Here is a 16150-nt window from a genome sequence, read left to right as displayed (position 1 = left end):
CCTTAATTATAGCTTTCAGATTCACTATAAAAGAGTTGGAGGGTCAGCAGAGTTTTTATGGCCAAGTTTAGATGGGGTATACATCACTTCCACCCACATCCCATTGACTTACAGCTCAGTGAGATCACATAAACCCAACTTAATTTCAAGAACAGATATATTAGCTTCCTATGTGCCCAGAAAGAGGGAGAAAAAGAGTTTTAATAAACACATGGCATGGTCTTTGCTACAACTGAAAAAGGATATCGTATGCAATTCTGAAACTCAAAAGCTTTTCCTCTGATAGTGGCAATAAGGCAAAGAGGCCTGCTAACCCCACCTCTATCCGGCATCATGCGAGAGGTCTTCAGTGGTGTAGTGAGAAAAACAAAAGCTAGGGATGCCTGGGTGGCTCAGTGGTTGCGCGTTTGCCTTCGGCTCAGGTCGTGATCCTGGAGTCCCTGGATCGAGTCCCACATTGGGCTCCCTGCATGGAGCCTGCTTCTCCCTCTGCCTATGTCTCTGCCTCTCTCTGTCTCTCATGAATAAATAAATAAAATATTTTTTAAAAAGAAAGAAAACAAAAGCCAGGGATTGGAAATGTGGCACATTTTGTCAGTATTTTCAGATAGTACATTTTGAACAGAAGATTCAAAAGACTATACAGATAAACAATTAGAATAAGAGGGCTTAGCAAGGTTACTAGATATATGTATGCATCCAAGATGCTTAAATCATATTTCTATATATTGGCAACAAATAGAATAAAAAAACTTTTTAAGCTGTTATTTATTCATTCATGAGAGACACAGGCAGAGACATAGGCAGACGGAGAAGCAGGCTCCCCAAGGGGAGCCCGATGGGGGACTCTATCCCAGGACCCCGGATCACAACCTGAGCCAAAGGCAGACCCTCAAACACTGAATCACCCAGGTGCCCCATAAAAAAGATTTTTTAAATGCCATTTATAGTGGCATCCAAAAAATCAAGTGTCTAGGAATAAATCTTACAAAAGATGTTTAAGTCCTCTACAAGAAAAACTGTAAAGCTTTATCTAAGTATATTTAAGGAAATCTAAACAAGTGGAAAGATATACCGTGCTTGTGGATTAGAAGGCTAAAAATTGTAAAGACATGAGTCCTCCCTAAATTGAATTACAAATTCAGTTCGATTCCTATTGAAATTTCTCGGGGTAGGGCAGGGGCAAGGGGTAGTGTTTCATTTGTGGAATCTGACAAGCTTGTTGTAAAATTTATACGGAAAATACAAAAAGTCAAGAATTGCCAAGACAGGTGGGAGGATTTGCTTAACCAGATATCAAGATGTGTAATAAAGCTATATAAAGCAACGCACAAGGACAGGCAAATAGGACAATGGAACAGGAGAGTAGAGAAGCAGGCCCTTGCACATATGAAAACTGGATGATCGACACAGGTGGTAGTGCACCAGCAGGGTGGATGGGGTCTTCTTGGTAAACATTGCTGGAATAATTGACTATCCAAATGAAAAATAACTTAATAGGATTCACATTGTGCACAAAGACCCAAACGTGAAAAAACAAAACTATAAACCTTTTATGAGATAATATAGGAAAATGTCTTCATAATACAAAATGCCCTAGCAATAAAGGAAAAAACTAATAACCCAACCCAACTACATTAAAATTAAGAACTTTTGTTTTTTTTCATTTTCAAAGGATTCCATAAAAAAGAACAATAAGACAAGCCATAAAACAAGAGGGTATTTATGATTCACATAACAAAAGGCTATAGTATTTGGAATATATAAAGAACTCTACAGATCAATGATAAAAAAGCAGACAACACAAAATATGGGCAAAAGATTTGAACAGGCGCTTCAAAAAAAATTTAAGCTTGAATGTTTAATAATATATATGAATAAACAAATGCTCAGCCTCATTAGTAAGCAGGAAAATGAACTTTAAAACAATGAGATATAACTTCATATGTATCAAATTGGGAGATCCTGACCATAACCTTGTATGGCATGGCATGGGGCAAACGAAACTCTCATACATCCCTGGTTGGAGGGTAAATAGCTACAACCACTTTGGAAAACTGTCCGGCATTATCTAGTAAAGATGCAATCACACCTACCCTACGACCTAGCAGATCCACTCTTAGGTGTGTGTCCTAAGAAATGCATGCCTGCGTGCACAGGGAGACTTGTGGAAAAGTGTCCGTAGAGGCACTGTTTTTAATTGTCCAAAGCCAGACTCAAACCAAGTCTGTCAACAGTAAAAGAATTCAATTATTTAGTATATAATCTTGCAATGGAAGGCTATGCAGCAGTAAAACTGGTTGGATTACATGAATTTTATTTACATAAAGTGAAAAAGGCTAAACAAAAATATTCAGTATGATTCCATTTATAAAAGTTTCAGAAGGTAAATGAATCTGTGTTTTTTTAAGGCTACATAAATACATGGTAAAGCTATAAAGGAAAGAATTAATTTTATAAAAGTAAGAAGAGTGATTAACTTCCGTCAGAGTGGGACCTGTGGTAGGGAACATCTGGTGTGCCAGAAGTGCTTATATCTTAATCTAGGTGATGATGAAAGCAGGATATACTTTATAACTGTCAGGCCATATGTGTTTTGTGTTCTTTTATGTGCATATTTTATAATTTTAAAAAATATATCATATACTTAAAATATCATCTTACTATATAAGGATTCCCTAATAGGTCTCCTTAGCACAAGGTCCCGCCCAGCATGTATGATCCCATTTCACATTCAGGAAAACTGAAGTGCAAATGATTAAGTATTTTATTTTTCCAGATAGGTTGGTAATTGCCTCGGGTGGACTAGAGAATGATGAAGCTGGAGCCCCCACCCAAGGCTTTGGAGTCCTGTTCTACTCTTTCCTGGTTCTCTGTGGCTTCCACAATGTCGCCCTAGCTCCAAAATTAAAGCTTTCCATTCTCCAGTCCCTGAGCCATACAGCATCACTTACCTACACAACACACGTCTTTCCCAAAGTAGGCCTTCCCATGCCTCCTAGAGCCACCACTTCCCATCTCCTTCCCACCTCCCACCTACCTGGTCCTACCTGGTCCATGCTCACCCCATCTCTTCATCTTTGATTCACAAGACCGCCTGTTGGGGCTAAGAAACTGCATCTAACTATCATCCCAGACCTGATTAGAGGAGGTAGTGCCTCTGTTAAGTCCTATGCAGGAGGACGTCATGATGTTCCTCCAGCATATTCTTACCCTAACTGTCCACACTGCTATCTAGGAGTCTTGTCTGGCCACATCCTCACAGCCTTGCTCCCCAAGGTATGACTCTGTGCTGTAGAAAGCTGGAGAAGCATGCGGCCCCTGAGGGAGCTGGCCTACCAGGAGAGAATGCCCGGTCTGCTCCCACTCAGGATGAGGCACAGAGAGTTCTGCGCCTGCCTGGATTCAGGCAACCAGGCAGTCAGTGTCGGCACATACCACACCACTGCTCTCCCTTGCCTAGGACTGTACCAGGTGATCGGCGGTATCATCTCCCCTGTCAACGACAACTACAGGAAGAAAGACCTCGTGGCTGCCCACCACCGGGTGGCCATGGCCCGGCTGGCCCTGCAGACGTCCGACTGGGTCCAGGTGGACCCCTGGGAGAGTGAGCAGGTGCAGTGGATGGAGACAGTGAAGGTGCTGAGGTAATAGTGGACATGCTTGTGTGATGACCAGCGGCTGTGGGACACATCTGCAGAGCCCAGTGGGTGGAAGTAGGGACCAGGTATTAAGTAGGGCTTCAGCCAGGCTTTCTCAGCCAAAATCCCAGAAGTGCTTCCTCTCAGAGGGAGAGCGACGAACAGACACACTCTCGAAGAGGTCCTGAGTATAAAAATCACAACCCACTGACTGCCCTGCAGGATGCACTTTCTGGAAACACCCAATCTTGTTTCAGAGGGCTCCAGTGATGCCACCTAGTAGCTGTGAGGCTAGACACTTATGATCTCTGAGACATATTTCTCACTTGCAAAATGGGGACAATAAAACCTAATGAGGGTTTTTTTGTTTTGTTTTATGTAAAGAACTTTCCTGACCCAGATGTCCCGGAAGACTGTTCAGTAAGTGGGACACATCATTGACTAGTTTGAAACCTGCATCTACATAATAAGCCATCTTTTCTAATTGTACAAATCCTGGGTTCTGTAAATCTAAACTTTTATGTGAAATAGGAAAAAAGGCTATAAATCTAGAAAGTTGCTCAGGATATTTTTTTTTTTCCTTTTGGAACTGTTTTTAGCATCCAGCATAGGTAAATTGCTGTTTCAAAGCCCTGGGAGCACTGGATGTTGGGATAGCGGGTCACTGGTCACTGATGTGTGTCTGACGTGTGTCTGAGAGCTGGTCCTGGGAGTTTGCTGGAGAAGCAGGAAGCCCCACCCAGCCTGGCTATCAAGGGGGACAGGGAGGTGGGCCTGCCTGTCACTAGTGACAGCCATCTCTGCTGGAAGGGATTGCAAACAGAGGGTGTGTCTTTTATCTATTTGGAAGCACTAAGATTGTCAGGAAATAGGAAGCACAAGGGACAGGGTCAAGTAATTGGCAGGCCTGTTCACCGTAAATCTATTTAGCTCTTCATTTTTGACTCTGCTTCAGAGTCACTTGGTTGAAAACTTTTAGTCAAGGTAAACATTTAGTTACATATCCTGGTTCTGATACTTTGCCTTTTTCTTGGGAAAGAACCAGCTAGAACCATTCAGCAATTCAGTGCTGCTTCAGAACCTACTGCCAAATTAAACGAAGAGCAAATATGAAATAATTGTTAGGATATATGCTCTTTTTTTAACATAAAGCATAAATTTATACCTAGATCATCCCTTCAGAACAAGCAGTATAAAAAAAATTTTTAATTAAAAAAATTAAAAAAAGAAAAAAAGAACAAGCAGTATAGCCAGCTCTCATCTCTGGAGGATAGCAGAGGGGAATACAAAAAAAAAAGAGTAGATAATCCAGCAAATCATTTAGCTTTAACATGTAGTCACAGAGACGCTTCCCTCCTCCACCCTGTGAAGGGAAGTATGGCTGAGGGCCCAGATTTTGGAGACTAGTTTACTAGCTCAGTGACTTGATAGAAGTGAATTAGCCTCTCTGAGCCTCAGTTCCTCACCTAATAAGACGGGGATGACACTGCCTACTTCTCTGGGGTACTGTGTGAATTAAATGGGATGATGTGGGCAAAATACCTAGTTTATGGTAGGTGCTTAATAATGTTAGCTACCTTCCCTGCATCCCTAACACTGGCCCGTAATTTATCCTCAACACAGATAAGCCATTCCTGGATAAATAGCAACTGACCACAGAACTACATAATATTGTCGCTCCTTCTGCTGCAAAATGCAGGTATGAGCTAAGATTTTATGGAACATACTCTTTTTCTTTTTTTTTACTCTGTTCTTTAGTCCAGTGCTCTTCAGCCCTGGCTGCACACTGAATCACCTAGGGAGCTTTCAAAAGTACCAAACCCCGAGAGTTGTCCCAGAGAGCAGGATGTCATCAGTCTGGGGTGGGGCATTGGAATTTTTAAGGGCCCCCTGGTGATTCTAATGTGTGGCCAGGATTGAGGCCACAGCCTCAGTCACGAAGTAGGTTAATCAGGTTTATGATCACTACCAAGATCCATCCAAACTAGTGGACCTTAGCTGTAGGAATCACCTGGGAAGCTTTTTTAAAATGCTCATCCCCCTGCCCCAACCCCTCCCCCCCAACCCAGGCCCTCAGAGATTAAGATTTTTTGGTGGGGTCTAGGCAGGAGTATTTTTTAGGTCTCCAAATGATATATTTTGTACAGCCAGGGTTGAAAATTAACTGATATAAATAGACAACACAGTTTTTATCAGATAGCTGATTACATTTTTTCCCAATATTTAGAGTGTGCATAATTAGGAAATTTGATTGCTCATGTTTTCCTACAATTACTAAAAACAGTTTTTTTTTAAAGATTGAAAATCTGGTCATTATAAAGTTAGGTGATTTTAGAAGCATAGTAGAAATCACCTTTTGCTCCATTTAGTATCTTCCTGATAGAATCGACTGTGAATTTACATAGTGACGTCACTATGAGGGAAGTTCACAGGGTTCATTGAGGATTCTTTTTTCTCCTTATTGGGCTTATTTTTACTCTGATTTTTTTTTTTAAATCTAGGCCAGCTTTCAAGCTTTTAGGACATTTAATAACTTCTTTTGCTCACCTTCTCCCCATGTTGTAGGGGGAGGTCTTTAGTCACAATGCCATTTGATGTGGTCCATCATCATCACCATCACTACTGTCATCTCTGGTGCCCCTTTGCAAGCATGATCTTGTGCTATCCTCGTTTTATAGATGAAGAAACAGGTTCAGAGAGGCTAAGTTAATCACAGTCACAAAACAAGCTAGTGGTGGAGGCCAATCTGACTCTGAAGCTATGCTTATGGTGATCTTCAAACCAGTGATCTATGGGTGGGGACACAATGGGACTGACTTTGTTCCTGCCACAATGACTCTCTAATCGGGCATCCATGGAGACCTGTGGGGCTGCAGAGGACACAGAGAATGAGGTCCCAGGGTCAGCCCTCAGGCCCAGGGCCCGGTGCCCCAGAGCACCACTCAGGCAGGCAACAAGAGGAAGCCATGGCCACTGCCCACACAGGCAGAGTAGAGGTCTGTGAGGAAAATAATTATTCATACATCGGAGTTCAGAGATCATATTCAAGGTAGGGTCAACTTGAACTAGGAGCTTCAAGGTAAGTAAAATAAGATGACAGTCACCACCACCTTTACTGATCACTATTGTGTGGCAAGCTTTTTCAGGTAGGTAATATCTAGTCACCTCAACAACTCTGAAAAGTAGGTGAATTTAGTCCCACTTTACAGATGGGGAAGTGAAGGCTCTTAAAGGATCAGTAACATCCACAGTAACATCCTACTGTTAGAAAGTAGAGGTGAGACTCATGCCTACTTCAGTCTGATGGGCGATTCCAGACCAACTCAGGAGTGAATCCTCAGACTTGAAGCTTACCAAAACCAAAGCAGACAATAACAGAGACACAGAGTCCAGCTAGGCCCTAAGAAGACTCAACTGAGTCTCCGAGATCATCAGGAAGGACCTTGGACCAGAATCAAACGTATTTATTTGTCCACTCCTTCCATCATTCCTGACTTTAGGTAAGCAGTTCCTGAGGATTAAAAACATAAGAATGAATGAAATGGGCTCAGCATTCACAGGCGAACAGCCAGTGTTGATTGGGCACTTTCTGTAGATGGGCCAGTGCTAAGCCTCTCCATGAATCCTCAGTGCGGCTCACAGGGGTGGGTGCATTAACCCCCCCCCCCCCCATTCTACAGACTGGAGGCAGATTGCTTAGGGAACCCACCAAGATTCCACAGCTACTAGTTGGAAGCAGAATTCCAAGCAAGCAGTCTAATTCTAAAGCTCAACCTTTATGCTGTGCCTTCCCCTAGTGATAATCAGCACCGAGCTGCTAGGCCAGCGTCTGGCAGGCTAGAAGCACTTTCTCTCTCATGGTCTGGTGATGCTTCGCAGAGAGACGGTCAGCATTAACTTCCATGATGACCAACAAACAGATGAGGTCACTGAGGCTCTGAGAGTGTCAGGGACTCATCCAAGGTCATACGAGCAAGAAAATCTAAACTCGAACCCCCCCCCCCCCCCCGAGTCTGGCTTCAAAGCACCTGTTTTCCCACCAGGCACTTTCTCCTCCCAAACACAGCTCTCATAAATATATATAATCTTGCATCGATACAACGTGTTTGATCAGCTATGTCTTGATTTGCACGCTGGTTGCTAAAGCTGGTTGCTAAAGGCGCCAGGCATGCTGAGCTGGTGTTAAGTCCAATCAGATCTGAAATGCAAACACAAAAGGAGACCGTCCTGCACACTGCTCAGTGCGCTCTGCGTAACTCCTTCAGTCCTCATGACCACCCACGAGAGATTCCTCGTTACCATGCACGAGAGATTCCTCGTTACCATGCACAGGGAGACCTGTTGGTCAGGGTCACCCAGCTGGCCCATGGGGTGCTGGGATGCAGCCCAGGCCATGTGACTCTAAGCCAGATTCTTAGTCCTCACCTTGTGCAGTTCTGAATTGTAGTTTATGACAAGAGTGAGCTGTGGGCCAACACTGTGCCAGTGCATACTGCACAGTAGCTCATTTACCTCCACAAAAGCCTAAAAGGCAGGCATTGTTATATCCTGGCTTTATAAATGACAGTGTCTATTTTGAACTCCAGTCTGATTCTAATAGCCTGTGTCCTCAGTCCCCACCCAACTTTTAAGTGAGGTATTGAAAAACGGTGTTTAAAAAGTAGAAATATGCTCACTTCCCCCCTTTCACTGAAGCTCGCAGAAGGCAGTGGATGGTCAGGACCCAATCACATCTGCTTCCCACCCAAGCGCCTGGCACAGGCATGGCACCTAGTAGGCCTTCCACGAACATGTGTGGAACCAGCTACCTACACAAAAGGGGCAAAAGCAGGCTGAGACTGAAACACTGAGACCCCTGGGTGGCTTTGGGGGATGGACATGCCCTGAGCCTGTGTGTTTGCAATGCAGGCATCATCACAGTGAACTGCTCAGATCTCTGCCCCAAACGGAAGGCCCGGACCATGGCAGGGCTGGCTCGACAGCCCGGACAGGTGGGTGCAGACCCTCTTGTCCCTGAGAAGGAGAGATGTCAGGGATCTACCCCCCACCCTCCTTCCCCGGGACCAACTCCCAAGCACGGCCAAGGATTCTGAGGCTCGCCTGGGTGTGGTGACCCTTCCCAGATTGAAAGGTCAAATTAAACCCTTGGCCACCATCCCTTGTAAATCATTATGCTGATTTAGGATTTTCTGCCCCAAAGGAGTTTACTTACCCTTGTGATTTGTGCTTGTGACAAGGATTACAGTCAGGGCTACATGGGGATAAACTGGTGAGTGGTGCTGAGTCCTTTTAAAAACCTCAGCCTTTCTGAGTACAGATGTGCTGCTCTAACCCTTAAACTGCGAGAACAATACTTGTGCCCATCTTCCTCAAAGGCTTACTCAGAAGAGGAAACCTATTTTTAGGGGAATTTCAGATATGGATTGTCCTATCAGTTTGTAACCCTGGGTCTCTACCCAGTTGTCAACTCCTGGTATTTGATAGAACCTTGTCAGTTGTGACTTCAAAGCATCCTCCCTCTCTAATGGCAGCCCTGGTCCTAGGGGTCAAATGCATAGGCCCCTCATGCAAACAAAGAGAAGCACCTGATGATGGAAGGGCCAGATGTGAAGTGAGTAGGGAATCCCTGGCCCCGCTGGGCTGAGTGCCCAGCAGACCCATCTGTGGGGTTTCCTACTGTCCAGTCTCCCAACCGTGGGTGGTGGGACACTAGTTCCAGATCAGAAGGGCTCAGGAATGTCACAGTTAAACCAACCTAAAATGGCTTCTTTCCTGCAGGACTTTTCAGAGCCTTTACTATGATCACGTGCATTGCAACTACAAGGAAGAGAACTAGCTCGTCACCATTATCACTTTTTGGTCATGGGACCCTTTTCAACACATTCTGGCGCCACCCTGCACCTTCTCCCCACCCCCGGAACACAGACTGGGAAATGCTCTTCTAAAAGAAATAGAAAATGCCACCAACCTCTAAAGGTTGCATGCCCCAGTCCCCAAATGCTGGTCAAAGGATCACTCACAGCAGAATCACCTGTGAGGGGTCTAATAATTCTCAGGCCACACCCCAGACCTCCTACTAGAGTAGAAGTGTAAGAAAGGAGGATTACAGCTTCTCCCGTGTCCTCAGCTTTACAGCGTTCATTGTATTCCTCTGGTCTGTCTGCCTCTCTCCACCCCCACGCCCACCCCCAGCCCCAGGTGGGAGCACAGGCAGTGTTAATTGTCAGCCTCTGCCTTCTTTCAGAAGCCTCTCTGGCTTAGCAACTACTCGTACCAGAGTCAAGAGACACTGGCTGAGCACCTCCCCAGGCCAAGCTCTGGACTCAGGTGGAAAACAAAAAAAGAGCCCGCCTCACCCCCGACCTTAGGCTAGAGACAGGCTGCGAATGGTGGGGAGTCCAGGCATGGACTGGAGGAGCTGCCCAGAGGAGGAGACACTAGTACCAAGACTCATGGGATCAGTAGGTTATCTGGGGTTAGGGGCCTTTCCGGGCAGAAGGGCAGCTGAGCAAGGCACAAAGGCAGGACACAGCATGGGTGCCTGACATTCCTTGCTGCGGTGGAATGCTAGAGCTTCCAGGGACAGGCAGGGACCCTCTAGTGACATGGGCAGGATGCCACACGGAAGCTTCCAGCCTCTCCTGCTCCACCTCTCTGCACATACTTCCAGAATCCTGTCTCAGCTCTTTCAAGACTGCTCCTCCACCCCTTCCCTTTGACTCCCCTTTTGAAAAACCTCTCTCTCCTGTTAGGCCCAGGTTGGACCCATCGTCCCTGTGAAACCAGGCTGCTTTCATTGGAGATGGGCTCTCCCCCTCCCGACACCAAAACGCACCCACATTCTTTTCAAATTTACTTTTCTAGGCGCTACTCTGCTTGGCCCTATGGAATTTGTTCTTTCTCCCCTTTATTGCTATTCAGACCGTAAGTCCTGCTCATCTTCTCCCCTAAAGTAACTGTTAAAAAAGAATGTTTATGTTGAATGAAAAGTGGGCTTTTCAGTTTACCAAAATATATCAGCGGCTTTAAAAATGTTCACGTCCTTTGCTTGATAGATTCCCCTTCTAGGAATCGGACTGTGGAAATAATTAGAAATTGGGACAAAGATTTACGTAGAAAGATGTTCATCAGAGCAGTTTTCATAATGGCAGAAAATAAAAGCAACCTCCATGTTTAGCTATAAGGGAATGTTTAAATTATGCTGTATACATAGGATGAACAATTGACAAAAAGGTTTTCGGAGAAAGACTTATGAGGTAAGTGGGAAAAAATCAGGATATGAAAAAAATCGGGATAAAAAAGGCTTATGAAGTGGGGAAAAATCAAGATATATATAAAAACATGCAAATATACTTGCACATCTATCTGCATGTCTAAATCAATGGAAAAAAACAAAAAATACACAAAAGTATTGATAGTTTTCATGAGAAGAATTGTTTTCTACCTTAAGTACATATCATCCATATATTTTATAAGCGACACAGAATTCACATTTGTAATGGGGGTGGGGTGGGGACTAGAACAATTAACCAAAGGAAGGTGGAATCCCTCAGCATAAATCTGGCTTCCGATGAGGTGGCTTATGTGTTACTAGCGACATATTTGTGAAGGACCATTTTGTGTGCTGTGGGTTTTATTGTGTGCTCTTCTGTGGGACTGCAGATTACGGGCTGAGCTCAGCGCTTTCTGGCAGCCAGAGCCCGGCTTTGCCCAGCACTCCCATGATTTGTGGGTCTCCTTAGGCTGACCCCGTGCCGCAGACTGCCAAGTCCTGGGCTGCTCGGGTGTGACACCTTGGATGGCTGAGGCCTCAGTCGGTCCTCTAACAGCTGGATGGTGTCTGTCTTTTGTGCAGGTGGTCCCTGGCCTTGGCCAATCCTCCTTCAGAGGATTCCCTTTCCATACAACCAGAGCAAGCATCCCCCTCCTCTGATTCCATCTCATGTGAATTCTTCCCCGGTGGCCTTGTCTGCTTAACTTGGCCGCCGCCCTTTGATACCTAGCTTCAGCTCTGCTGTCCTGCTTACCCAGAAATCCCACTACTCCCAAGTGTGTCTGCACGGCCATGGCCATACCCTGCACTGGGCCCCAGATTCACACTGCATTCCCTTTCCCTCGGTCACTCAGTTCCCACAACCTCCACAGGAGGCCATCCCTATCTGACAGCACAGGAAACCCGCCCATCTGCTAGAACTCTCCCAGGCTTCCAGCAGATCTGAAACCCGAACCCAGGGCTGACTGACCTCAGGGCTGGTGTTCTCGATATAAAGAGTCAGGGCACCTGGACATCCTAAGAAAAGGCTACTGGTGGCACTTCTCTCACTTTGCACATAAATCTCTGCTTTGTCTGCTTTTCAAAGCCCATGGCTGTTCCAAGAAAGCACACTGCCCCAGAATGCCCACAGACATCTGATTTATGTCACTACATCGTGGTTAGGACGAATCAAATTGGCAGCCTTTATTCAACACCTCAGACTTACGGACTTTGGACCTGGACAGTCAGTCACTCAATCTGAAGAGTCTGTAGCAGTGATGTGAATGGATTGGAAAGAGATATGTAAGGGTCTCTGAGGCCTGCCCAGACTTCGAGTCTAAGGCACTTGTTGCCAGAAGAAGTGATTACCCCACAGACATGCCTTTGATTTGGGGAATGGGAAGGTGTGGGCACTTGTCCCCTGAAGGCAAGAGCTCAGGGTGAATTGTATTCCTGTCACTGTTAATAAATCAAACTGTGTGTAATATCAAAGCCGGTGTGTGGAAATTGCCCCCACAAAAATCCACTGAGATAAGAAGGGGTTGTCTTCTGTTCCTTGACCTGTGGGAATGGGGGGGGAAGGTGTGCTCCAGGCCTCAAAAGGCCCTACAAAAGGCCCATCATTTAACCTCCCCCATAGAAGAGCACATGAAAAATCACCCACTTGTTTAAAAGGTCAAAAGATGGTCACCTGCTATATTATAATGGTTGAATAAATAAGAAATTGGAGTAGAAACTCACATATGCAAAATAATCCAAATCTGCAGATGTTGTGAGCAATGGGACCAGCCCAAAGTAGTGAGAAGTGTGAGTTATTGAACAATTTTTAAACTTAGGGAATATTTTTAAAGTCAATAAAACTAAGTGTTGAGTGGATGTGTCGATGAACGGGTTAGTAGATAAGCAGGTAGGTGGATAGACTGAAGTTAACACCTATCACACTTATTCTGTCCCAAGCACTCTAAGTACTTTATAAGCTCATTCAATTTTAAAAATAATTCAATGAGATAAGTACTGTTAGTATCCTTGTTTTAAAGTTGAGGTCACACAGGTGTTGAATGCAGAGCCAGGATTTGAATCTAAGGTGCCTGGTTTTAAAGTCCTAGTTCTTCACCTTGGAGAATTCATGAATGCACGCATCAGTGAAATGTTTGAGTATCCTTTCATTACACCGATATTCTGCAGCTAGAGTGTTTGAAGTCTGCTCTGTAATTATATCTGCTCCTTCAAAATTAGGAAACAAGGCCAGTGTTTCATGGATGGGGACACTGAGGCCCAGAGAAGGATGGATCTTGGCTCCAGCCCCACAGCAGCCTGTGGCCAACCGCGGCAGGAATTCAGACCTCTCCGTGGCCCCTCCAGTTTCTCACTTTCTATTCCACAACCGGTCTGGTGCTCCCTTGCTTACTCCTCTCTCTGACCCGTATCCAGATTCCTTCCAAGGTTGCACAGTAGAAGAGCCTCAACTGACCATTTACATCAGCGCTCTCCCCAATAGGAGGTATCCCCAGAGACCCTCCCCACTGAGGTTTCATGGTGTCTGAGAGCTGCCAGCACCCTAGGAACACAGCCTTTGCCACTTACTGAAGCTGGAATCACCTTCCAGAAGGACCAGAGATCCTTTGGTTTTCCCCTGTCCACATTAGCCCATTCAGAGGGCCATGAACTTGAACAGTGCCAGGAAAATCCTGGAAGGGCCTCTGGGTTCTGATGCACATACAGTTCCCGCCAGCAGGAGGCAGCAGAGCTCAGCAGTTACAAATACCCCACCCCGAGGCTGGCTGGCGGGTTTGAATCCTGCCTCCGCCTAGACGGGTGACCTCAAGCGGGTCACTAGCCTCTCCAGGCCCGTTTCCCTCTCCGCAGACGAGTAACGCCTCCCTCATGAAATTGTTCTGAGGATCAAATGAGATTAAATCCATAAAGCGCTTAGCGATGGTGCTCACGGCGAGCACCCAGCAAACGTTAGGCATCCTTTTATCACCGCAACCATCATTGTTAGAACAAATGCCAAAGGATTAGCCACATTGATCAGTTGTTCTAGAGCTTTGCTATATTGAAAACAGATGAAAAGGTCACTAGCTGTTGATTATCCGAAGAACCTTTATGATGAGTTTTTACTTATAAAAAGTACCAGGTGTTAGGGCTGAAATAGATTTTGACAAAGGTGGTGACTTGCCTGAGGCCACAGCTCGTTAGTACCTGGGATTCCACAAGCTCACCTTCCATCAGAAGGTTCACAGCCGTCTTTGGACCGCCGTGCCGTGGGGTCCAGCCACCGCAGACACACTTGATATAACACTAGAGGGGAGTAAAAGGAAAGCTGTTGTGTTATTTCCTGATATTTGCCAATATCAAAAGATTTATTGATTAAATCATTACTTACAACAGTATATGTCCCTGAAGCACCTTCAGATTGACTTGCACGCTTCTTCCTCTTTCAGTCATGAACACACAGACATGGAGCTCCCAGTACATTCCAAGAAAAGCAGCTTGTGCAATTTTAAAACAGAATATGATGCTGTCTTTACTGGCCGTGACCCTTCTCTAACCTTGTCGGGATCCACCCTTGTTTTTCCAGCTGGGCCTGAGCTGAAGCTCCTCTGCGGGGCAGATGTCCTGAAGACCTTCCAGACCCCCAACCTCTGGAAAGACGCACACGTCCAGGAAATAGTGGAGAAGTTTGGCATAGTGTGTGTGAGCCGGACAGGTCACAACCCAAAGGAATACATCTCGGGCTCGCCCATCCTGCACAGGTACCGACACAACATTCACCTGGCCAGGGAGCCCGTGCAGAATGAGCTCAGCTCCACGTACGTCCGGCAGGCCTTGAGCCAAGGGCACAGCGTGAAGTACCTGCTCCCAGATGCTGTCATCGCCTACATCAAGGACCACAACCTCTACACCAGGGACAGCTCCTGAAAAGGCAGTAGCACCCAGAGGAATGAAGGAAAGCCAGGCTGGGGAGAGCCAGCCCCTCCTTCACGGAGCTCCTCCTAAGGGCAGTTAGGGTCTCGGCTCTTTCTTTCTTTCCTTTCTTTCCCACTTTTCCTTCCTTTTATCTAGGCAATCAGTTTATTTCAGAGGTGTCTTCTGTCCCAGGAAGAGATACCTTCTTTTGGGAGAAGCAAGTGCCTACACCTCAAGAATGGACTTTTACCAAAGAGGCTAACATGGCATGACAGGTCACCAGAACTAGACCACAGCTCTCGAAACCTCTCGCTGCAGAGGCCTCCTTATTCGATAAATGGGGACTTGGGCCCACGCACTGAAGGCAGTTCTGCGCGAGGCAGGGCCCCCTGAGGGTCAGATCAGAACTGCCCACATGTGCTTTTTAACTAGGACCAGATGCAGCATGCTGGTCTTGATTGGAGAGCCTTGACAGGATGCTAATTACCAAACAGTGGGCTTTGTCAACGCCTTGTTCCAGCAAAATAATACTAATTGAGGAGTCAAAAATTTGGAAGCAGCTCTTTGCCAATTTACATTGAATCTTCCCTCAAGAACCACCGTCTGCCTAGGCTGTAGATAAAATTTAAACTAAAATCCTTCTAAGGAGCGGCCCTCAAACAATATTTTTGATACAGCAGATATTCTTAACACGACTTTTTTTTAAATATATAAATACCAGGGCTCCTGATTTCCAGGTTTCTAAAAAAGGAACTGAGGTAAAACAGATGCCTTGACTATTTTAGAGGATCTTTTTTGAATGTTTTATGACCGCCTGCCTGTTTGAATACTGGCAAAGGGATAAATAATAAATTGACATCAAAAAATACTAATGAAAAGTTTCTCTTTTTTCTTCCTTTGTTATATTATTAATGCCCCATGTACCAGCTGTTGCTCTTCTTTTTAGCTACCCCATGAAATTTGCTACTGTTCCAATGGAACTGACATGAATTTAAAAGTTTCTATTTCCGGGTACCAGCAGTGGAGGAAGCAGGTGCTTCTCAGCACCTTGCAAAGAGGGCTCTAATCTGAAGCTGTGGGTCGGTGGCTCTGTTCAGGTGGGCCCTAAAGGATGAGCAGAGGAGCCCACAGGTGTTCAGGATTTGTTATTCCCGGCCTGCCTAAGAAGAGGTTTTAATTGGCCTAATTCTGTTGGAGTTTACTCTTTACACTTGCTGACCAAATAACTGCATGCACTCAGAATTTGCTTCTCCAGACTTTTACCCTGATTCATCCTTGCTATAGCTCTGTAGTCACACAGAAAAACAAAAGGCCAGTCAGGAGGACTCTAATACCTCCCCGAACA

At 45.4% G+C, this 16150-nt stretch overlaps 1 protein-coding gene across 2 annotated transcripts in view; it reads left to right on the top strand.

Moving 5' to 3' along the window:
* NMNAT3 (nicotinamide nucleotide adenylyltransferase 3) overlaps positions 1-15677 on the top strand; it is a 121461-nt gene extending 105784 nt beyond the window's left edge. The window contains exons 3-5 of one of the 2 annotated variants that reach the window (XM_041734230.1): positions 3464-3647; positions 8550-8632; positions 14477-15677. In XM_041734230.1, the coding sequence (XP_041590164.1) occupies positions 3464-3647; positions 8550-8632; positions 14477-14817 (608 nt within the window). In that variant the 3' untranslated portion in view covers positions 14818-15677. The remainder of the gene's footprint in view (positions 1-3463; positions 3648-8549; positions 8633-14476) is intronic. The other variant, XM_041734231.1, reaches the window with a different exon arrangement.
* Positions 15678-16150: the final 473 nt, after the last annotated feature.

Source organism: Vulpes lagopus, chromosome 19, assembly GCF_018345385.1.
Source record: "Vulpes lagopus strain Blue_001 chromosome 19, ASM1834538v1, whole genome shotgun sequence".
Taxonomy (NCBI): Eukaryota; Metazoa; Chordata; class Mammalia; order Carnivora; family Canidae; genus Vulpes; species Vulpes lagopus.
Note: the sequence above shows the minus strand (reverse complement) of the source record. Positions and strands in the feature narration are given on the sequence as shown.